This window comes from Esox lucius, chromosome 21 (genome assembly GCF_011004845.1).
Source record: "Esox lucius isolate fEsoLuc1 chromosome 21, fEsoLuc1.pri, whole genome shotgun sequence".
In the NCBI taxonomy this organism is placed as follows: Eukaryota; Metazoa; Chordata; class Actinopteri; order Esociformes; family Esocidae; genus Esox; species Esox lucius.
The window spans coordinates 406,688-428,979 of record NC_047589.1 but is presented as its reverse complement, the minus strand read 5'-3'; the positions used below and the strand labels follow the sequence as shown (position 1 = coordinate 428,979).

Here is a 22,292-nt window from a genome sequence, read left to right as displayed (position 1 = left end):
CTGATCCAGGGAAAATCCAGGTGGTGAAGGAGTGGAGAACACCACAAAGAGTGTGGGAGTTGAAGTCCTTTTTGGGCTTTGCAGGCTTCTACAAGAGGTTTGTGAAATGTTTTGCCAGTATCGCTATCCCGCTGCATGCTATTAGTGCATTGAGCACTGCGGGGAGTAAGATGGCCGCTTTACCTGTTTGTGTGTTCTGCCAGCACTGGGATTCAACATGCGAGAGTGCCTTTCAGGCCTTAACTGTGATATAGTGGCCTTATCTGCCTGCCCCATCTCCCCAAGGGCCCGAAGCTCCTCACGAACCTCAGGGTCAGACATATTAAACCAAAACGAGAACAGTATATATGAAAAAAAAAAACATCTGGCTGTTATCTTCTGGTTGTTTTCTTCTGGCTGTTATCTTCTCCAAATGTTTGCCACTGTATTTGCTCCCCACAACTAAACCACACCAACCACTGCATGAAACCAACCTGTCCGTACTCCTATTGTTCGACTGCTTCTCACCACAGGACCCTGCTCACAGTGCCAAACTGTAACCCTAGGTCACAGTTGCAAGCAGGACTTGGGCCCATAACAGGCAAGCAGTAACACAGAAAACAAATAATTACAAAAAATGTTGAATATATTATTTGGTTCAATAAATTGCAATTATCTAGGTTAATAACAAGAGATTACAAACACATGTGTATGGGCAAGTTGGCTTCCAGTGTCTCAACTCAACAAAACCATCTCTCGACCTACAACACAAACAATCTCTCTACAAAAACAGTGGCAAACATTCATACAGCCACCTATAAGCAAAAACACATTCATATCTCCCATCCTACTTCCAACATACTACAATACAAAGGGACACCAAACGGAAATGCCAACTCACCCCCGTATATAGTCAGCGCCACACAACTGACATCAACACTTCACCAATTCGACTGGAACACCAACTATAATATAAATCAGTTCCTCACAGACACAACACAGAACATGCACCCAACTCACCAACGAGCATAATTTATACACTCACTTATTATTTACATCACACAGGTTAGCAGTTTCATAAACTAAAACACACAGCTACATGATCTTAAAATGTAACATACCTTGGGAACTTGGACCTATTCCTACCCAGCCCGCTTGCTCTGCCTTTCACCTACACTCCCGTCTGAACTCCCACCATCCATCTATATCGCTGTATTCCAAACACTGCAATGTTTGGCAAAACAGAAGTGGCTAAATCACCTGACCCGGGTACCAATACCGTACCCCCTCCATCGGTTACACCCACTTGGCTACATTATGGAATTTTATTCCAACTTTTATCTTCTCCAGATTAGGTGGCCTGTAGTTTCTTTTACAGTGTAATTATAATATCGTTAAATGCCTTGTCAAATTGTTGAATTTCAATAAACAATCCTTATTAGCATGGGCTCTATTATGCAAGCATAACTTCTCCCCTCATTCATACATCTGGAATAACAGGGATATACTCTAGAAAAAACAATATTTAATCTTTAGATCTTTTTGATACAGCAATTGGTAACCTCTGCTTTTCTAATTGTCACCAAAAGAAAAACATCTATATAAGAAAATTCTTACAGAAAGACTTTGTACCATATGTAAAAGTTTTTTGGGATGCGTTCAGGATATTCCATGGAAGGTCTGGATTCTTCCATTGACATATTTACTGACTAACAAAGCAAAGAGGTAACGTTTAAATTGTCCTGTTAAATGTTTTATTCTACAGTTTAAAAATGATATTGACACTGATTGCTCTTTTTGTGAAGGGAGTCTAGAAACTGTTCTGCACTTTTTTTTGGCACTGTACCCACACCCAAAGGTTTTGGACTGAGATCTTAGATATTGTGTGTACCCACATTGTAGAGGATTTTGCTTTGTCCTTTAAAAACTTACTTTTTGTTTTTTTGGATTTTAGGAACTCCAAACCGGGGGTTCAAATTTGAATTAGATCATTATTTGCAAATTACTGGGTCTTCAAAAAATGCAAAATGTATGAAATCTATTGACTTATTCTCTTCTGTGGTTTCTGTTTGACATGCTTTGTATTATACTCCTTTGCTGTTGTTTTCCCTGGCCCCTGTGTTTTGTGTATAATTTTTTTTCTTTGTTTTACCTATTGATGATTTGATTTCATATGGCTGTTTGTATTTGGAATGTTGAGAATTGTTATTGAGTTGCATTTGACGGAAAAAATAAAAGAAAAAAAGAAATAGTTCACTAGTGCTTGTTTGGATTGACCAAATTCCGCCAGTTGTTTGGTCACTGTACAGTTTAAAAAATGTATGCTACTGCGACAGATTACTAAATGTCGTTTGAAGTGTTTTGGAGTAGTTTTCAGTTTGCACTTCAGATGTCCATTCGAGACTAACTTATGGTAACAGATTTTTTGGATAAATAGGATTTTGACATTAAACTATTCCTTTAATGATGGTCTGTTTGTGTATGTCATTGTGTTTTGTGTCAAAGGTGGAAAAAGTACCAAGTACTCAACTGGGTTCGGTTGTGTTCACCAATTTAGGGTAGTGTGTAATTACGATGTATGTAAACCGGTGAAGGGATTTCAAAACTAACCATTGATCAATTGAATAAAAAGGAAGAGAGTAAATGTCCAATTAATGTCACTGGTTAGTTATGAACTTTGTTTCTCTGGTCATTTTGCTCTAACTTAGGAATTTCCCATAACTGGTGAACACAGCTGAGTACTTTTACTTTCTACTTTTTCCACCTCTGTTTTGTGTATGTGTTAACAGTATGTTCACTATAGATGCCTGCAGCAGTTGTTGATAAAGGTGTGTGCCTAACTCCTAATAACATTAATCCTTGAGACAAACTACCAGGCACATGGTTTATTCCTCTATTTTCCAACTACGAATGTTAATGTGTTTGAATGTGTGTCTCTATCCCATTGTCTCTGGCAAGGTGATAGCGTGTGAGCAGCAGTTGGACTCCACATATGATGCTCGCTGTGATGTCTGGTCCCTGGGTATCACTGCCATAGAGCTTGGCGATGGAGACCCGCCCCTTTCTGACCTCCATCCAATGAGAGCTCTCTTCAAAATCCCCAGGTCAGACGATTTAACAGTTAAGTCAACGAAAACATATCTCATAGAGTATTATCTAGCTAAGCTAATAGGTAGGTGTTAGCTACAGGATCTAGGATCTCTTCTTAGATCACAGACAATGAGACATTATTGCAACAACCTCTGCAAATATAAGGATTGCAATTTGAAAGTGAATATTTTCACATTGTGACTATGTGTTTGTTCACAAAAGCACAACACAACAAGGCTTTATGCACCCCTCACTGGATATCATATGCAGCAATCATATTTCCATTACTGTTCTTTCCTCTTGGTAGAAATGTATTTCAAAGCAGGGAAGTGCAGGTCAATAGTACTTTAATTTACCAAACTATTATGCTCTACACACTGCACCAAATACCCATTTCCTAGTCATCTTTCCACATTTTACGAATGTTGCCAATTCCAGGCCAGTTGCGAGAACTACAGTCTTTAATTACTCAACACTCCAAAGCTGGTTTAAGTCACAACTTTTCACGAAGAGGAACTGCAAAGTAACTATCAACAGTCAAGGACCGTTAGAATCCTGACTGGCAACAGCTCCAGTATGGGACATTATTCTACTCTTCCCTACTTTTAAGGAAACCCCACCACTCGACATTGGGACATATCGCGACATACACAACTCACCTTTGTTAGAACCCCCCACCCCCCGCTGTCAGGTATTAACATGTCAGTGTACTACAGATCGTGACCGGCAATGATTCCAGCCCTTTTAAAAAAGTGTCCACCAGTAAAGACATTAGGATTCAGGTCTGGGCTCTGGCTGGGCCATTCCAAAACGTTAATGTTCTTGGGTCATTGTCGTGCTGAAAGGTAAACTTCATCTTCAACTTTCGAATGGACGCCTGAAGGTTCTGTGCCAAAATTGCCTGGTATTTGGAACTGTTCATAATTTCCTCAACCCTGACTAAGGACCCAGTTCCAGTTGAAGGAAAACAGCCCCAAAGCATGATGCTGCCACAACCATGCTTCACTCTGTGCATGGTGTTCTTTGGGTGATATGCAGTGTTGTTTTTGCACCAAAAATACCTTTTGGAATTTTTGCCGAAAAGTTCAACCTTGGTTTCATCAGGCCATAACACATTTTCCCACGTGCTTTTGGGGGACTTGATGTTTGTTTTTGCAAACTTCAGCCGGGCTTGGATGTTTTTCTTTGTTAAAAAAAAGGCTTCCATCTTGCCACTCTACCCCATAGCCCATTCATATGAAGAATACGGGAGATTGTTGTCACATGTAGCACACAGCCAGTACTTGCCAGAAATTCCTGCAGTTCCTTTAATGTTGCTGTAGGCCTCTTGGAAGTCTCCCTGATCATTTTTCTTCTCGTCTTTTCATGAATTTATGAGGGATGTCCAGTTCTTGGTAATTAATCTTTTGTGCCATATTTTCTCCACTTGATGATGAGTGTCTTCACTGTGTTCCATGGTATATCTAATGCTTTGGAAATTATTTTGTACCCTTTCAACAATGAGATCCCTCTAATTCTTTGGAAGCTCTCTGCGGACCATGGCTTCTGCTCTGAGATGCAACTAAGAAAATGTCAGGAAAATCCTACTAGAACAACTGAACTTTATTTGTGATTAATCAGAGTCAATTTAAATGGCAGGTGTGTAATGACTTCTATTTTACATGAGTTTGAATGTGATTGGTTAATTCTGAACACAGCCTCATCCCCAGTTATAAGAGGGTGTGCACACTTATGCAACCAGGTTATTGTAAGGTTTTTATTTTTCCCCCTCAAAGATTTCAGTTAGTTTTTCTATTGAATTGTTCACATTATAGGTCACATTAAAGGTGTAAAAAGGTCTGACATGATATATCTTCGTCTCATTCTTTTACATCAAAAGAACCTGGTATTTTAACAGGGGTGTGTAGACTTTTTGTATCCACTGTACATCTTCAACAACAAATGTGGTAAAGCAATTCGGTAGATTAACCTCTTTTTGGTCATTAACAAGTTATTAACCAAGTAGTTTAAATCAGCAAAAGAGTTTACCAATATATATAATACGTACCCTGCTTGTTGCAGTGTACGAAGCACAAAGAACACCTATTTGTTTTGCCTAGTGGAACATTTATTTTGTATGTAAAATAAAATCACCCTCACCTTTCATGCGGCTTATTATAATACATAATACTCCAAACCAGCAGTATTATGTACATCCCAGATCTGGATCATGCTGGAAACGGGGTGAATGGCAATTAGCACATAAAATATGTAGCTAAATGTTGAACTTACAGTTTTGTCTTCATTCACAAAGAATTGTTTTCTGTGCGTTGCAAACAACCTGGAATATTCTGCAGAGTTATTGAAGCAGATTTTAGAGGTGAAGGAACAGTGCCAGAGGTGAGAGAATAATGTATAATGGTAGTTATTATGGAGGGTAGGCAGACTTTTACCAGGGATGTAGGTAGAGGGTCTAGCTGACAGGTATTTGGCTTTGACTTTTGAATAAGGTCTGATATTTCAGCAACAGAAGGAACCGTGAAATTCGAAAATGCATGAGAAGGAGGGGCTGAGAGACCTGAGAGAGAGATTGTGAGAGGTAGTAGTTGTCAGTTGCTGGTGGATCTTATGAACTTTAGCTTAAAAAATGACATTAGGTAGTTGCAATAGGCATATGAGGTGCAAATGTTGTAAAATGTAAAATGTTGTTGACCATGGAGAACAGGGCTCTGGTGTTTCCTTCACCTGAACTAATTAAACCAGCATAATAAGTGGATTTGGCTGTAGAAAGAGCGTCCTTGTAATTTAGAATGTGGTTCTTATACATTTTGCACAATCAGTCCAGTTTTCCTGTAAAGGTGTTCCAAGCGACAACCTTTTTCTTTGTTCTGGTGTAGTTCAGATGTTAACCATGGGACAGAATGGGTGAAGAAAACAGTCTGTGTTTTTAAAGGGGCCAGAGAATTTTAATTATTATGTAGTCCATCATTGTAATGAGAAACCAGCTCATCAGGGGTGGATAAACAATTTATACTGGGGAGGCAGTCGATATCACGAGAGAGGATATTTAAGTTAATGTCCTTAATGTTACGGAATGAGATGACATGTGGCAGTTTTATTTTGGCCAGTGTTAAGTTAATATTAAAAGATATTAACATGTGATCAGAAATGGAAAGATCATCTGCAGTACAAACAATTGGAGTAACACCAGAGCAGCATATGAAGTCCAAAACATGACCTTTGGAGTGAGTGGCAGAGTTGATATGTTGATCCAATCCAAAACTGTCCAGGCAAGATGTAAAATCCCTTGTATAAGCATTATTGATATTATCCATATGTATATTAAAATCCCCCAACAATATTATGTTAGGGGAAAGTGAGCAAATATGGGTAAGAAAAGTGCTGAATTCATTTATAAAATCATTATTGGGTTTGGGTGGACGATAGACAGTGGCCACGAAAGTTGGAGTAGGCCCATTCAGCTGTAGGGCGAAGGATTCAAATGAAGCGTGAACAGGCGCAGAGACAGGAGAAACGTTCCACTTCTCATGATATAATATGGCGAGACCTCCCCCTCTGCCTGATTCAAGGGGTTGACAGATGTAAACAAACCCAGGAGGAGTAGATTCATTCATCTTTGAGTAGTCGTTAGGTTTTTGCCATGTTTCAGTCAAACAGAGAAAGTCCAACTTATGATCACACAACCGATCCTGGAGGAGAGGACCCTTGTTCGTAAGAGTGCGGATGTTGAATAATCCCAAGCTGACGTTGTTGTGGCACAACACAACAAGGCTTTATGGCTAGGCTGGCTATGGCACTGTGGTCAACTTTCTGTCTGGAGTTTTTTGGGGGTCGGCGAGTTGAAGACCAGATGGATTGTATTGGTTTGGAGTCGTCGATGTGATACTTCTGTCGGGGACCACGATGGATATACTTCCGACGGGAATCACAAAACAATGTCCAGACAACGATGTAATGTCAGAATCGTCTCGCCTGGGCTAAAGACAAAAAGGACTGGACTGCTGCTGAGTTATGTTTTCTGATTAAAGTACATTTTGCATGTCCTTTGGAAATCAAGGTCCCAGAGTCTGGAGGAAGAGAGGAGAGGCACAGAATCCACGTTGCTTGAAGTCCAGTGTAAAGTTTCCACAGTCAGCGATGGTTTGGGGTGCTATGTCATCTGCTGTTGTTGGTCCACTGTGTTTTCTGAGGTCCAAGGTCAATGCAGCCGTCTACCAGGAAGTTTTAGAGCACTTCATGCTTCCTGCTGCTGACCAACTTTATGGAGATGCAGATTTCATTTTCCAACAGGACTTGGCACCTGCACACAGTGCCAAAGCCACCAGTACCTGGTTTAAGGACCATGGTATCCCTGTTCTTAATTGGCCAGCAAACTCGCCTGACCTTAACCCTATAGAAAATCTATGGGGTATTGTGAAGAGGAAGATGCGGCTCTCATAACACCTGAGCAGTGCCACAGACTGATCGATTCCATGCCATGCCCCATTGCTACAGTAATTCAGGCAAAAGGAGCCCCAACTAAGTATTGAGTGCTGTACATGCTCATACTTTTCATGTTCATACTTTTCAGTTGTTTTTGGTATTGGTCTTAAGTAATATTCAAATTTTCGGAGATACTGAATTTGGGATTTTCATTAGTTGTCAGTTATAATCATCACAATTAAAAGAAATAAATATTTGAAATATATCAGTCTATGTGTAATGAATGAATATAATATACAAGTTTCACTTTTTGAATGGAATTACTGAAATAAATCAATTCTGTCCCTGATGCAAGTAGGTTGCACTTCAACAGATAGTTAAACAGGATGAGGGTTGAAGAAAAAGTCGAAACCAAATAAATTATTTTTCGGTGTTTTACTTTGAAATCTTCAGTCCCACAACGTAATTATTTGTGAAACTACAATACAAACAGAAAATGCACATTAAGTATGAATAAAGGAAAATTATAAGAAGGAACACAATCTAGTGTGAATATATGAAATAGATATAACAATCTTCTTTGAAAATGTACAGCAAATGTTTTCTTAAATCCTATGAAATACTCCTTTTTTTTAGCATATATGATTTTAAATAAACAAACTTACAGACGATGGCCTCTTTGGCATGAAATAACAGAAGAATATATCTTTTATCAGAGAGACATCTGCTGCTGCATCACTGCTGTTGTGAAGTAAAAACTAAGATGGCCACCACAACCTCTAACCTAAGTCACAAGATGCATCTTAACCAATCAAATAAAACCTAAATTAAATGACTACTTAAATAGTCAGAACACTCCCCGTCTGGTATTTTAGAAATATCACTACTAACAATGCAACAGTTCCATAAAACTTTATTCCGTCTGTTCTTCCGGTGACAGAAGAAGAATCACTTGCGACACAGGTCTCAGATCTTCCCATCCTTGGTGACCTTGATTTCAATTTTCCTGATCTTTTCATCATCGCCTGGGAAGACCTTAGTGACAAGAGCCATAGGCCACTCATTCCTCTTAACTTGAGTCTCCTTCATAAGTACAATATCTCCTTCCCTAATGTTAGGCTGGTTGGTGTGCCATTTGCGGCGACTTTGAAGATTGACTAGGTACTCACGTCGCCACCTTTCCCAGAAGATACTGGCAAGTTGTTGAACTTGCTTCCATTTCTGGCGACAAAGATCATTTTCAAAGTCCCCTGGAGGAGGAGACAAGACACCAACTTTCTGAGTCAAAAGAGTGGCCGGAATCAACAGGGCAGGTGAATTTGGGTCACTTGAGATTGGTGCGAGAGGTCTTGCATTCATAATTGCAGAATGTTGCCAGCATTTCATGAGTGAGATGAGAGTGACTGTTTTGAAGCATCATGGAGTCTAGTATGCGACGTGCAACTCCGATAAGACGCTCCCAAGCTCCTCCCATATGGGAGGCATGAGGGGAATTAAAGATCCAACGACATCCTTCCTCATTCAAGTAGCTCCTTAAATTAGGCTCCTCTGCAAACATTCCCAGCTCCTTACAAGCACCCTTGAAATTTGTGCCACAGTCTGACCTGATTTGTTTCGCTGGACCCCTTATGGCAAAGAAGCGGCGGAGAGCGTTGATAAAGGTGGATGCATCAAGAGAATCAATCAACTCAAAATGCACTGCTCGAATACTCAAACAGGTAAAAATGAGTACCCATCTTTTGCTGTTTGCCAAGCCACCCCGAGTGCGGCGAGAGGCAACCATCCAAGTGAAAGGTGAAAGGTGGATCAGTGGCAAGTCGATCCGGAGGAAGATCCACCATCTTCTGTTCAACGACTCTTCCTCTGAGTTTCTGACAGATGATGCATTTATGAATCACACTATGAATGCGTCTTCTTGCCCCGACAATCCAGAATCCTGCATTTCTGATTGCACCTTCTGTAAACAAGCGACGTTGGTGTCTGACCCATTCATGAAAGTGTCTCGTGATGAGAAGGGCTATGTGGCTTTTCCCAGGAATCATAACCGGATGCTTTTCTCTTTGTTCTATAGGAGCATGCTTAAGTCTGCCACCTACTCTCTGAAGCCCATCTTCGTCAATGAAGGGGTTCAGAGTTCTCAGTTCACAGGTTTTTTGAATTTCCTTCCCTTCAGAAAGACGAGCGAACTCAACACAGTAGCTCTCCTGTTGGGTACATTGTATTATCACAACTTCTGCTCGTGAAAGTTCCTCTGGGAGTACATTGTCACAAAGATGCCACTTTTTACAGCTACTTGCCAACTCAGTTTCAAGTTTGAATGAATGGATGATGTGAATTAAGTTAGATATAGCTTGTAGGAGACATTTCCAGGTCGAAAAGCGCTCAAAGCGATGTGAGCCAAGTTTGACAGGAAAGTCATGGGGTGTCAGATCTGTATGGTTGGAGCGTACTTCCACATCTGAATCAGGGTCAATTAGATTGTATGATGGATTGTCTTCAAGACGCTCTGAATCAGGATGAGAAAGAAAGGCAGGACCAGAAAGCCATGAGGAATCTTTCAAGTCTGAGGCGAGCACTGAACGGGTTGCATGATCAGCAGGGTTTTGACTTGTGGAAATGTAATGCCACTGTTCTGGCCTTGTAGATTTCCTAATCCGTTGGACTCTATTACTCACGTATACATAAAACCGTCTGGTTTGGTTATGAATGTACCCCAACACTACTTTACTGTCGGAATAGAATTCTACAGCGTTTGGTGTAATATCCATCTCATATTGAACGAGGTCTGCTACTTCTACTGCCAGGACTGCTGCTCCAAGCTCTAATCGAGGTACAGTGTGAGCGGACAGTGGAGCAAGCTTAGCCTTGCCTAGCAGAAACCCTACGGTACATGATCCATTGTCATTCATCACTCTCAGGTAGGCTACTGCTGCAATTGCCTTTGTGGAAGCATCTGAAAAAACGTGAATTTCTTTCCTTTGTGCTGAAGATAACAAAACCTTTGAGTACACTCTGGGTATGTCAAATTGAACTAGATCCTGCAAAGAGTGTTTCCAAGTCTCCCATTCAGCTTCCCTGACTGTTGGCAGAGGGGCATCCCAGTCTTTGGTGTCTACTGTCAGGTCACGAAGAAGGAACTTTCCTTGTATTGTAACAAGGGCTGCCAACCCAAGAGGGTCAAAAACACTGTTGACAGTTGCTAAGACACCTCTACGTGTAAAAGGCTTCTCTTCTGCATCAACACGAAAAGTGAAAGTGTCTGTTTTAAGATTCCAACTCAGACCAAGGCTCCTCTGAATAGGAGGAGTATCCTTTTCCAGATCGAGGTCCTTGAGGTCTTTCACATGATCCTCCACAGGAAAGGCATTCATTACAGCAGGACTGTTAGATACTATTTTATGAAGCCTCAAGTTGGAACTTGCTAGCATCTCTTGAGTTCTTTTTAACAGATCAACTGCTTCCTCAGCTGTGGGCACTGATTTCAGGCCATCATCCACATAAAAATTACGCCCCACGATGGCTCTTGCGTCTTTCCCAAACTCAAGTTCTCCATGTTGAGCTGCACGGTGAAGTCCATAGATCGCTACCGTGGGAGAGGGCCTATTCCCAAAAACATGGACCTTCATCCTATACTCCATGACGTCCTTAGAGAGGTCATTGTCTTCAAACCACAAGAAGCGGAGAAAGTTGCGGTGATCCTCTCTTACCACAAAGCTATGGAACATCTGTTCAATGTCAGCAATAAAGGCGACTGCTTCTTTACGGAAACGCAGCAAAACACCCAGCAGGGTGTTATTCAGGTCAGGTCCTGAGAGAAGCACTTGATTCAAAGAAAGGCCTTTGTACTGTGCACTTGAGTCAAAAACAACTCTGATCTGTCCTGGCTTGCGAGGGTGATAGACCCCAAATATCGGCAGGTACCACAATTCCTCATTTTCCTTCACAGGTGGAGCTAATTCTGCATGACCTGCATCGAAAATCCTTTGCATGAATGTGATGAAATGTTCCTGCATTTGAGGCCTCTTTTTTAGTGTCTGACGGAGTGACAAGAGACGTTTCAAACTCAAGTCCCTATTGTTGGGTAGCTGTTGGTGCGGATTCCGGAAAGGAAGAGGTGCCACCCAGCTGTTTGAGCTGTCAATGAACATTTCCTTGTCCATCAGTTTCATGAATGCTCGATCTTCAATGGAAGGGGCTATCTTTTCATCGTCTTTTGTCCGTTCGAAAATAGTGTTACCCAACAAGTACTCAGGGCAGGTGGATGGGTACGAATGACAGCCACGTAAAGAGATGGAATGATCTTTACTGCTCGGCTTCTCTTTCACCTGTATCTGATTAGGACATGGCTCACATATGCTTGGACGTCCATCGTGAAGTATGTTTGTGCGGAACACGCCAACCCAGCCAAAGTCGAGTTTTTGTGCGTATGGTGAATTGTTCAAACCATTGAGCTGTTTCCTCACTTTGTGGACTTGGATGATGTCTCTTCCCAAGATAAGCAGTATCTTAGCACATGGATCTATCTCTGGTATTTTGTGAGCGATAGATTTCAAGTGAGGGAACTGGTGTGCAATGGTGGGAGATGGGATCTCAGAATGGTCGTCAGGCATATAATTACATTCGATGAGTGTTGGGAGTGATACATGTCTTTCCATCCATAGATACAGCTTGAAACCCAGTGGCTCTTCTTCCTGAAGTTTCTGTTACCCCAGCACAAGTTCGAAGAGTGTATGGATGCTCTGTTCCCTTTACTTTGAATAGATCAAAAAACTCGATTTGGGTATTGGACTGTTTCCACAAATCTCTGTGCACTGTGAAGTTACATTAGGAGAAGGGCCTTTATCCTCCCCCCTGCCATGATCTGGTAGGGGTTCTTTGATGGACCACGGTGGAGGTCCAGGATGAAGTGCGGACACATGTCGGTCGCTCTCACATTCATTGCATTTGATTACTGCCTTGCAGTTCTTTGCCAAGTGAACCGTCGAAGCACAGCACCTATAGCACACACCACTTTCTCTAAGAAATGTTTGCCTTTCTTCTAGGGTCTTTGCTCTAAACCCACGGCAACGTCTCAGAGGATGAGGTTTATTTTTGTGTATAGGACACTGCTTTTCTACGTCAATAGGTTCATTATCGGAACGTCTTGTGGAAAGAAATCCAATTGACGATGTTACACCCGTTTTGTGGGTAGACACAGCCATCCTTCTTTGCAATTGTACTTTAACCAACGGCTCCGCTTTGATCTGGGTTGTACTGGCTGCGCTAATGCTAAAGCTTGGATCATTTCAAGCACGTGCTTCCTGACAGACAAAGTCAGTAAGAAAGGAGAATGGAGGGAAGGTAACGTTATACTTCCTTTTGTACTCAGAACCCTGATAAATCCATTTTTCTTGCAGGTGATAAGGCAGCTTCTCCACAATTGGATTGACTCCTCTGGAGGTATCCAGATAAGAAAGTCCTGTCAAGTATCCTTCAGCTTTAGCCGACTGAATCTCACGTAGCAGATCTCCGAGCTCTTGTAATTTCAGTGGATCTTGTTTACTGATTTTTGGAAATTTCTCAATTTTGTCAAAGTGCTTTCTCAACCACCTCAGGGGATCCATACATCTCCTCTAGACGATCCCAAGCCATTTTCAGCCCTGCGTCAGGATACCTTATATTCACTGACCTGATACGTCTCACATATTCTGATGACCGACTGCCTAACCACTTAATCAGTAAATCCAACTGTTTCCTAGAAGTGAGTTTGAGCCCACTGGTGGCATTTAAGAAAGAAGATTTCCAAGCCCAGTAGTTTTCTGGGTGATCGTCAAATTTTGTGAGCCCGGAGCTAATGATCTCACGACGGGCAAGAAACCTTGCTAAATCACTCATTTCAACTTCTCTGTGAGAAGTTGTGATTGTAAGTCTGTGCAAGGGGCCAGTAATTAACTGGACTGTACGTGGCAGGCTGAGGCTTTTCAATCTTGATAGCGTTAGGCTTTGAGACTGAATTATTGACCTGTTCGACAAAATCAGGTGGCACACTCTTACGAGAGCTTTCCGTGAACTGCATGTTTTCACTTCCGTCAAGATTTATGAAATCAACAGGTGGAGTGGCTAAACTTATTTCCTCAGAAGGAATGGCAATGGAGTTATTTGAGTGCTGCTCCACATAATCACTGGTGCGCTGCATGGGGTCTGCAGCAGGAGCAATCGAGCTATGTGAATGATAACTGCCTCCCTCCATGCTCTCTACAGCCTCCTCTAATATTCTTGCTTCGGCCATAGCGGCAGCAGCCTCCTTTTCATGTTCTAGCGCTGTAAGACTGCCTTCCATGCAGACTTTTTCTACTTTTATTTCAGTTTCTTTCTTGAAAAAATATGCACGTGTACGCTCTGCCTCAGCTCTAGCACGTGCTTTAGCCGCAGCCATGCTAGCCGATGTCCTACTAGACCTTTTAGATGAAGTTGTTGAACGTGCAACAACAGATCTAGTTTCCGATATCTTGTCAGTCTCCGATTTTCTCTCACCCTCCATGACATATAATGGTTAGATAGTACCTCAAAGTTTAAGACTGGATCGATGCAGAAGAAATGAGATATGAGGGGAGAATTCACTTGAGCGCAGACTCTGTAGCTTGATTGAAGAGATTCCGTCTTTCCTCGGACTGAAGCTACGTCTTTTCACTATTCTGTCCCTGATGCAAGTAGGTTGCACTTCAACAGATAGTTAAACAGGATGAGGGTTAAAGAAAAAGTCAAAACCAGAATTTTTTTTTTCGGTGTTTTACTTTGAAATCTTCAGTCCCACAACGTAATTATTTGTGAAACTACAATACAAACAGAAAATGCACATTAAGTACTAAGTATGAATAAAGGAAAATTATAAGAAGGAACACAATCTAGTGTGAATATATGAAATAGATATAACAATCTTCTTTGAAAATGTACAGCAAATGTTTTCTTAAATCCTATGAAATACTCCTTTTTTTTAGCATATATGATTTTAAATAAACAAACTTACAGACGATGGCCTCTTTGGCATGAAATAACAGAAGAATATATCTTTTATCAGAGAGACATCTGCTGCTGCATCACTGCTGTTGTGAAGTAAAAACTAAGATGGCCACCACGACCTCTAACCTAAGTCACAAGATGCATCTTAACCAATCAAATAAAACCTAAATTAAATGACTACTTAAATAGTCAGAACAAAATCATCTTTTTGATGATATTCAAATTTTATGACCAGCACCTGTAGTGGCCGGTATGTATCTACGTGCTGTAACTGTTTAGCTACTTAGCTGTTACATGATATAGCTAGCTAGCTAATGTACTGCTGGGTAATTAATCTTACTTCTCACCTCAATTTGAAGTAGCGGAATTGCTTGAAATTGTTGGCTTGAGTAGATATGACTAGATTACATTGTCAACGATGTACCGAAGGTATCATTTTGTTGAGATAAATACCAGTAAAACAACTTTAAAATAACATGATGAATTGTTGTCTTCAGTTTAAAATGACCCGGTAGAGGTCCAATTCTATTAATTTCATTAACAATTGTCAAGCCCTCACTCCAGGTTTTCTTCATCAGATAAGGTTATTTTGTGTTCCATCACTATGCCCACCTACTTCCATGAACATCAGAAAAGCTATGCCGTGCCAATCAGAGTCCTCATGGGTATCTCCACTTGCAAGCGCTGTGAAATGTACTACCGTATACTGTGATTTACAAAAAAAAAAATCCAAGTTAGCAAAAAAAATTACAGTTACAATAGTAATTACAAATTAGCAACTCTTTTTTTTACAAGTGTGAAACCTTATTTACAACTATAAAAAACCTAAGTTGCTGTTTTACCTTCATGGCTTTGATATTTATTTCACACCTATGTGATTTGCAGCAGAACGGGTGAATTCAGTTATGCAAACCTTGAACAAGAGGTTTAGAGCAAGGTTTGGACAACTAACTTTGATGTTATGAGACATTTGTTTGCAGGAGGCTGTGATTAAGATGACATACACGGTTTCTATAGAACATTGTAATATATTGTCAAACATCGTGAAGTGTGAATCCACAACACGCCCTTTAGTCAATTAGGCCTTCTCATTTGTATTGTATCACTGTATTGCCTGTTTCTATTTATTTTATTGTTTAAAGTGTGTAGCACCTTTCACTTCAAATAAATGTTGAATTTGAGATTTATTTGATATTGGATCTTTTTTAATGAGGGGTATACAGTTTGGTTTGGAAATATGTGGACGCTGACACAATTTTCATAATTTTGGCTCAGTACGCCATCACAATGTCCACCACAATTGAAATGAAACAACAGAGATGCAATTGAAGGGAAGACTTTCAGCTTTAATTCAAGGGGTTATTGAAAAAAATATTTTATGAAACGTTAAGGAATTGCAACCATTTTCATACACAGTCCCCTTCTTTCAGGGGTTCTAATGTAATTGGACAAATGAACACAATCATAAATAACATTTAAATTTTAAATACTTTGGCTAGAATCCTTTGCAGGCAATGACTGCTTGAAGTCTAAAATGGATGGACATCACCAAACGCTGGGTTTCAGGTGATTCTCTCGCCCATTGCAGAATAATCCACTTTTTTGCCTTAAAAAACTCCTGGGTTGCTTTCGCGGGATGTCATTGTCCGTCGGTAAAGTGACGTGCCATCCAATCAACTTTGCTGAATTTGTCTGAATCTTAGCAGGCAATACACCCCTATACCCTTCAGAATTCATCCTGCTGCTTCTGTCTTCTGTCACATCATCAATTAACACTAGTGACCCGGTGCCACTGGAAGCCATGTACAGCTCTTGAAACAATTCCTTTTAACCCTTCTGTTCCTCACTCAGAACTTTCCTTTTCAACTTTTTTGAAAAGTAAAATATAAATATTTTTCAGAGCTGTATGTCCATGCCATCACACTGCCTCCACCATGTTTTACAGATGATGTGGTATGGTTCGGATCATGAGCCGTTCAAAGCCTCCTCCTCTAATTTTTCCTACCATCATTCTGGTACTGGTTGATCTTAGTTTCATCAGTCCAAAGAATGCTGTGCATGAAGTTGGCTGGCTTTTTTATACATTTTTTGGCAAAATCTGGCCTTTCTATTCTTGAGGCATGTGAATGGTTTGCACCTTGAAGTGAACCCTCTGTACTTGCTCTTGTGAAGTCTTCTCATAATGGTAGACTAAGATAACGATGTGCCTACCTCCTGGAGAGTGTTCTTCACTTGGCTGGATGTTGTGAAGGGGTTTTTCTTTATCATGGAAAATATCCTACCATCATCCACCACTGTTGTCTTCTGTGGATGTCCAGGCATTTTTGTGTTGCAGAGCTGACCAGTGCGTTCTTTTTTTCTCAAAATGTACCAATTCTAATGTTCCTGCAATCTCTCTGATGAATCTTTTTTATTGCAGCCTAAGGATGGCCTGTTTCACATGCATTGAGAGCTCCTTTGACTGCATGTTGTGGGTTCACAGCAACAGCTTCTAAATGTGAATGCCACAACTGGAATTAACTCCAGACCTTTTACCTGCTTAATTGATGAAGAAATTACAAAGGAATAGCCCACACAGAAATTATTTTTGTTTTAACATTATCTATAATTCCTGTTTAAACTTTCCTCTTTGAAAGGGACTCCAAAATATATTTCAGTGTGTTAAAATGGATGCAATAATGGATGCAATTATATACAAGTATACACCATTTTGAAATAAGTGAGTCCATTTTCACTCACTAAACATTTTACAGTTGTGCTCATAAGTTTGCATAACCTGGCAGAATTGTAATATTTTGGCATTGATTTTAAATATAACTGATCATGCAAAAAAAATACTGTTATTTTTTTAAGGATAATGATTATATGAAGCCATTATCACATAGTTGTTCAGGTCCTTTTTATATCATAATGATTACAGAAATCGCCCAAATGGCCCTGATCAAAATTTTACATACCCTTGAATGTTTGACACAGAAGTTGACACACAGGTGAAAATGTAAATTAAAGGTGAATTTTCCACACCTGTGGCTTTTTAAACTGCAATTATTGTCTGTGTATAAATAGTCAATGAGTTTGTTAGCTCTCACGTGGATGCTAACAAACTCGAACCAAGAAAGAAGCCTTTACTCCGCCAATGCCATAAAAAAGCCTGGTTACAATTTCCCGGACAACACCTTGACCCACCTCACAGCTTCTGGCATACTGTAATTTGGAGTGATGAGACCAAAATAAATAAAAGACGTGTTTTGCCTGCTCACTGTTTTCTTTACAAATGGTACATATATTACCAATTCTCAAAGGGTATGCAAACTTTTGAGTGCAACTGTAGATACAGTTTTCTGTTTCTTATAGAGACTTTGTTGTCTTTGTATTTTTCAATTAATTTTAATATTATTAAACAATATGGACATGGACATTGTGTTGACAGGTTATTGATGGTAAGGCGTTTATCTTGCTGTCAAAATATGCTCAGTAACGCATACAAAATGTATTGCTGAAAAAATAATTTTAATTTTTGAGTAACTATTGTTGAAAACTGTGGGAAAACAGGAAGATGTCGATTAATAGGTAGAACTTTAGTGGGGGTTCATATGGTGAATAAAAGTGCTTCTTTAACTGAGGACTGAGATTGCTCATGTAACGTCGCAACAACCAACAACGACATCCCACAAAATTATTGGAGTTTTGCTTCCTTAAATCTACATCCGTCTACAACAGAAACGCGGAACGAGCTAATCACTTGGTCCTACAGAAACCGAGGCCTTGTTTGTCATCGATTACGTAATTGTCTGAAAACGATACACGCCCCGGCAGATATTGCCCTTGGTACTCAATTCATGTTTCGGAGCTTTGATCTAATCCGTAACATCAATAGTACTTAGTTCTTTGATCTCCTGACTGTTGTTTATCGACCAACCTTTTGCTTAACCCTTGCCTGAGCTTTTGCCTTTGACCAGCCGTTTTGATCTATTGCCCTGGATTACCCATTTTGCCTGCCATCCTTTACCTCTACCCAGCCAGCCAGCCTGCCCATGTATCGACCTGTGGCTGTACAATAAAGTGGGTGCAGCGCACTTCATTTATACCTGTCTCCAGAGCTTATTCGTTAAATCATCATCCTGCTCTTAGCATTAGAATGTGTTCTCCTTCCAGCCTCCATTATGTATTTTGTATGTATCCATTTTTTCCTTTATAGAAACCCTCCTCCTACTCTTCACCAGCCTGAGCTTTGGTCGGACCACTTTAATGACTTTATCTGCAAGTGAGTAATATGAGCTGTGTGTATGTGTATCTTTACAGGTGCTTATATTTGTGTGATTGTGTAATTGTGTGTCTGTGTGGCTTTAATTGTAAATATGTTTAGTTGTTAATTACAGTGCTAGCAAGAACAAGTAAACATTCTGTCCCTGTGACATGTACATAGCTGAAATAAAAATCCATCATGCAAACAATTCTGATTTAATATCCTTTTCAGATTTGACAAGTCACCCATAAAATAGAAGCATGCTCTGCTAAGATCCTTTGTTAATTACATCATTTATCCAAACCATGGCCAAAGCATCAATAATCTCTTCTTAACATCTCCCCCACAGATGTCTGATAAAGGACTTTGAACTTAGACCTAACGTTCTAGACCTACTCGAGCATGTGTTCATCCGACAGATTACAGGGAGAGCGAAGATCTTGCAGAAACAGCTGATGGAACTCATAGACCTCAACCAGCAAATAGTAATCGCTGGGAAGTCAAGGTACTATCATACTACACAATGGCCTCTTTCAGGCAATGTCAGACCAATATACAAAAGGCTTCAAATGGGACAATGTATAATCGGATCCAAGTCACTATTCCATTATTCATCAATAATTGAAAAGTAACAATATAGTGCAATTCCAGCTTGACCCATTAAGTTCTACCACTTTATATTAAAGATGCATTACAAGATGTTGGGTTAATGGTTGTTAGTGGCTGTCACGTATAAACAAGGCTGTGGCCCATTTGCGGGGCAAAGAAATGTTCACTGGTGCAGTTCCACAGACCAAGATACAAAGTACCCGTAATCACAAGATATGAAAACAACACGCAAAAAACAGTGGTCGACCACCAGACTGGGACAGAAACAAGGGGCCTCATTTATCAAGCATACCTTTGCTTAACTCTCTGTGTAAACCATAAATATGCTCATTTCCACACAAAGTGTGCGATTTATCAATATGAACGTCTGGTTGAGGATGTAAATCTAGCAAATAACATGAGTTTGCAAAATGAGTTCCATAATGTCATCAGGATAGGGTTCCATTCACTCAATGTGCAGATTATATGCGGTGCACAGAAGAGGCTGCTATATGTGTTGGCAATGTGTCCTGGTGGAACACATCACTTGTTCATTCTGTAGAACAGCAATGTTGGTCTTCATCTACAGAAGGAAGCTGTTAAATTTGGGTGTCTTACAGGTGAGTGGATACTCAATTTAATCGTATTAAATTGGAATATACCATATATTGTCCTGATGGTACATTTTTATTATAGGAGACCAGGGTTATCCCCTGAAAGCCTGGCTGATGACCCCCTTGACAAATCCAGAAACAGCACAGGAGCAGCCTTATAATGGTGCTCATGCAATAAAAATGTCTGTCATGGAGTGCACAACTGGCTTTGCATGTCTTCTGCTGAGGGTGAATTGCAATATTAACCTGAAAATATATGCCATGTTACAATGGCTTGCAGTGTGTTCCACAACATGGCGATCAGGCATGGCAATCTGCTACAGCTGTCAAGAACCCAGGTTCTGAACCCAAACGCAGACCCGGACATAGTAGGTGGTAAAAGGGCAAGTATTTATTGAGCACAATCTTGTGATGAAGTAAGTTATGGTAGAAGTGCAGAACGGTGAGAACAGGTGGCTTGAAGGAACGATCCGGCAGGGACTTGATGTCAGGTCTTGGCTTAAGTAGGGTTGTAATGATGATCAGGACCAGGTGTGATGATTCCTGATGAGGAACAGGTGAGGGCAGACTCAGGTGATCCTGGAGTTCCCGCCTTAAACTTGTTGCCTGACAACCGGAATGGGGCACGTTCAGGAACCCACAAAACAGACGGAGACAGACAGAATAACCGGCTCACGTGGACGGGATCGCGACAACATCAAAGCACCTCCCAATGAGGTGCTTCAGAGGACTGGCATTATACACCAGTTTCAGGTATACTTTACAGACTATTTACCATATTATGAAATGTTGCAATCAAAGATATTTGTGCATATGATTGTTGTGACATTTATTTGTAGTAAGTTTACAAGTTCCTTTAGAAAATCATTGATGTCTTTTAGTGCAATGCAAATCTCACGGAATGTATTTTTAATATTGATAATGGAGTTGTTGATGTCATCTTGCTTTTCAGGAACGTTTCCATCAGCACTCTTGGCTCCCGGCTTAATGTTAGCCCGGACAAGTTGAATCTACTTTAAAAATGTGAGCAAACTGGTTGCCCTAAAATAATTAAGTAATGGTAACTTAACAAAATCAAGTTAATTTAACTTAAAATGTTTTGTAATATAATTTTTTTTTGAAGTTATTACAAATAGTAAATGTAAGTTTATTGTACTAGCCTGTATACTTAAAAAATGTTAGCAAACTGGTTGCCCTAAACAAATTAAGTAATGTGTACTTGATAACTTGAGTAAAATAAATAAAAAGAAATGCAAGAAAACATTACATTTTCCCCCGTTTTTATTTCAATTCAAAATACAACAAAGGGGAGAAACAATTTCTTTCAAGTTTAAGAGGTTTCTACCCTTTTTTTTAAAGATTGTCTCTACTCAGAAACAAGAGGCAAAATGTGTGAATCATTTTCCAGAGAACATTTTCCCCATAAAACAACTGTATGTCACACATAACATTAAAACAGTTTGAATTTAAGTACATTTTCAAAAACAAAAGTTTTCGAAATCTTCACTTGAACACATTTTTTTAGAATCCCAAGATGTACCGGCCTTTTGTTTTTAGGGGACCAGCACAAATATAGAACTATAGCCTAACTAGTGAGGAAACGTGTTATTTTCGAAGTGCAACAGTGCAAAGTTTCTCAGATCAGAAGACAGAACTACATCAGAACAAAATAAAACAAGTTTGGTTTGAACTAAAACTCTTGGACAAAATGTAACCTGGGGCTTTTTTTCACAGTACAGTGAATTTTATAAGGTGACAACAAAAACACCAAATAAAAGTAATCTCTTCTTTAGAGGAAACCCTGTTACACTGTCACAGCCAGCTGAGGATTCCCACTGGAATTTGTTGGAATGAGTCCTTGTCATTGACATCCTAACAAAGAAACAGATTGACAAGACATTATCATGCCAGCTAGATAATACTGCCTTGTAAACTAAAATGTATATCCAACTAAAAATGAAAATCACCAATGTAAACGACACTGAAATGCATTAAAAAAAAACTTAAAAATCTTAAACTGAGTTATTTGTTAACTGGTTATTTTACACACTTTCAGTGTACTTTTTTGGTTCGCTGCCAAGCCACATTCACTGCAGTTTTGCTACCAATACTTGTAATGTACAAATCCATTTATAAACTCAAAATACATTGGGGTAAAAGATATTACTTTCAGTTGTACTTAAAGGCTTTGTTCACCCAAACATTTTAATTCTGTCATTAATTACCTTCCAAACCCTTAAGACTTTTGTTCATCTTCAGAACACAATCTTTTTAATGAAATTGAGAGTTTTCTGTCCCTCCATTGACAGTCTGAAAAACTATAATTGTCTATATCCATAAAAATAGTAAAGTTA

The 22,292-nt window shown here is 39.8% G+C and overlaps 1 protein-coding gene across 4 annotated transcripts in view; it reads left to right on the top strand.

Moving 5' to 3' along the window:
- myo3a (myosin IIIA) overlaps nucleotides 1–22,292 on the top strand; it is a 279,588-nt gene that overhangs the window by 104,940 nt on the left and 152,356 nt on the right. For 3 of the 4 annotated variants that reach the window (XM_029116285.2, XM_029116286.2, XM_034289440.1), the window contains exons 7-9: nucleotides 2,938–3,083; nucleotides 18,689–18,754; nucleotides 19,086–19,241. In XM_029116285.2, coding sequence (XP_028972118.2) covers nucleotides 2,938–3,083; nucleotides 18,689–18,754; nucleotides 19,086–19,241 — 368 coding nt within the window. The remainder of the gene's footprint in view (nucleotides 1–2,937; nucleotides 3,084–18,688; nucleotides 18,755–19,085; nucleotides 19,242–22,292) is intronic. The other variant, XM_029116287.2, reaches the window with a different exon arrangement.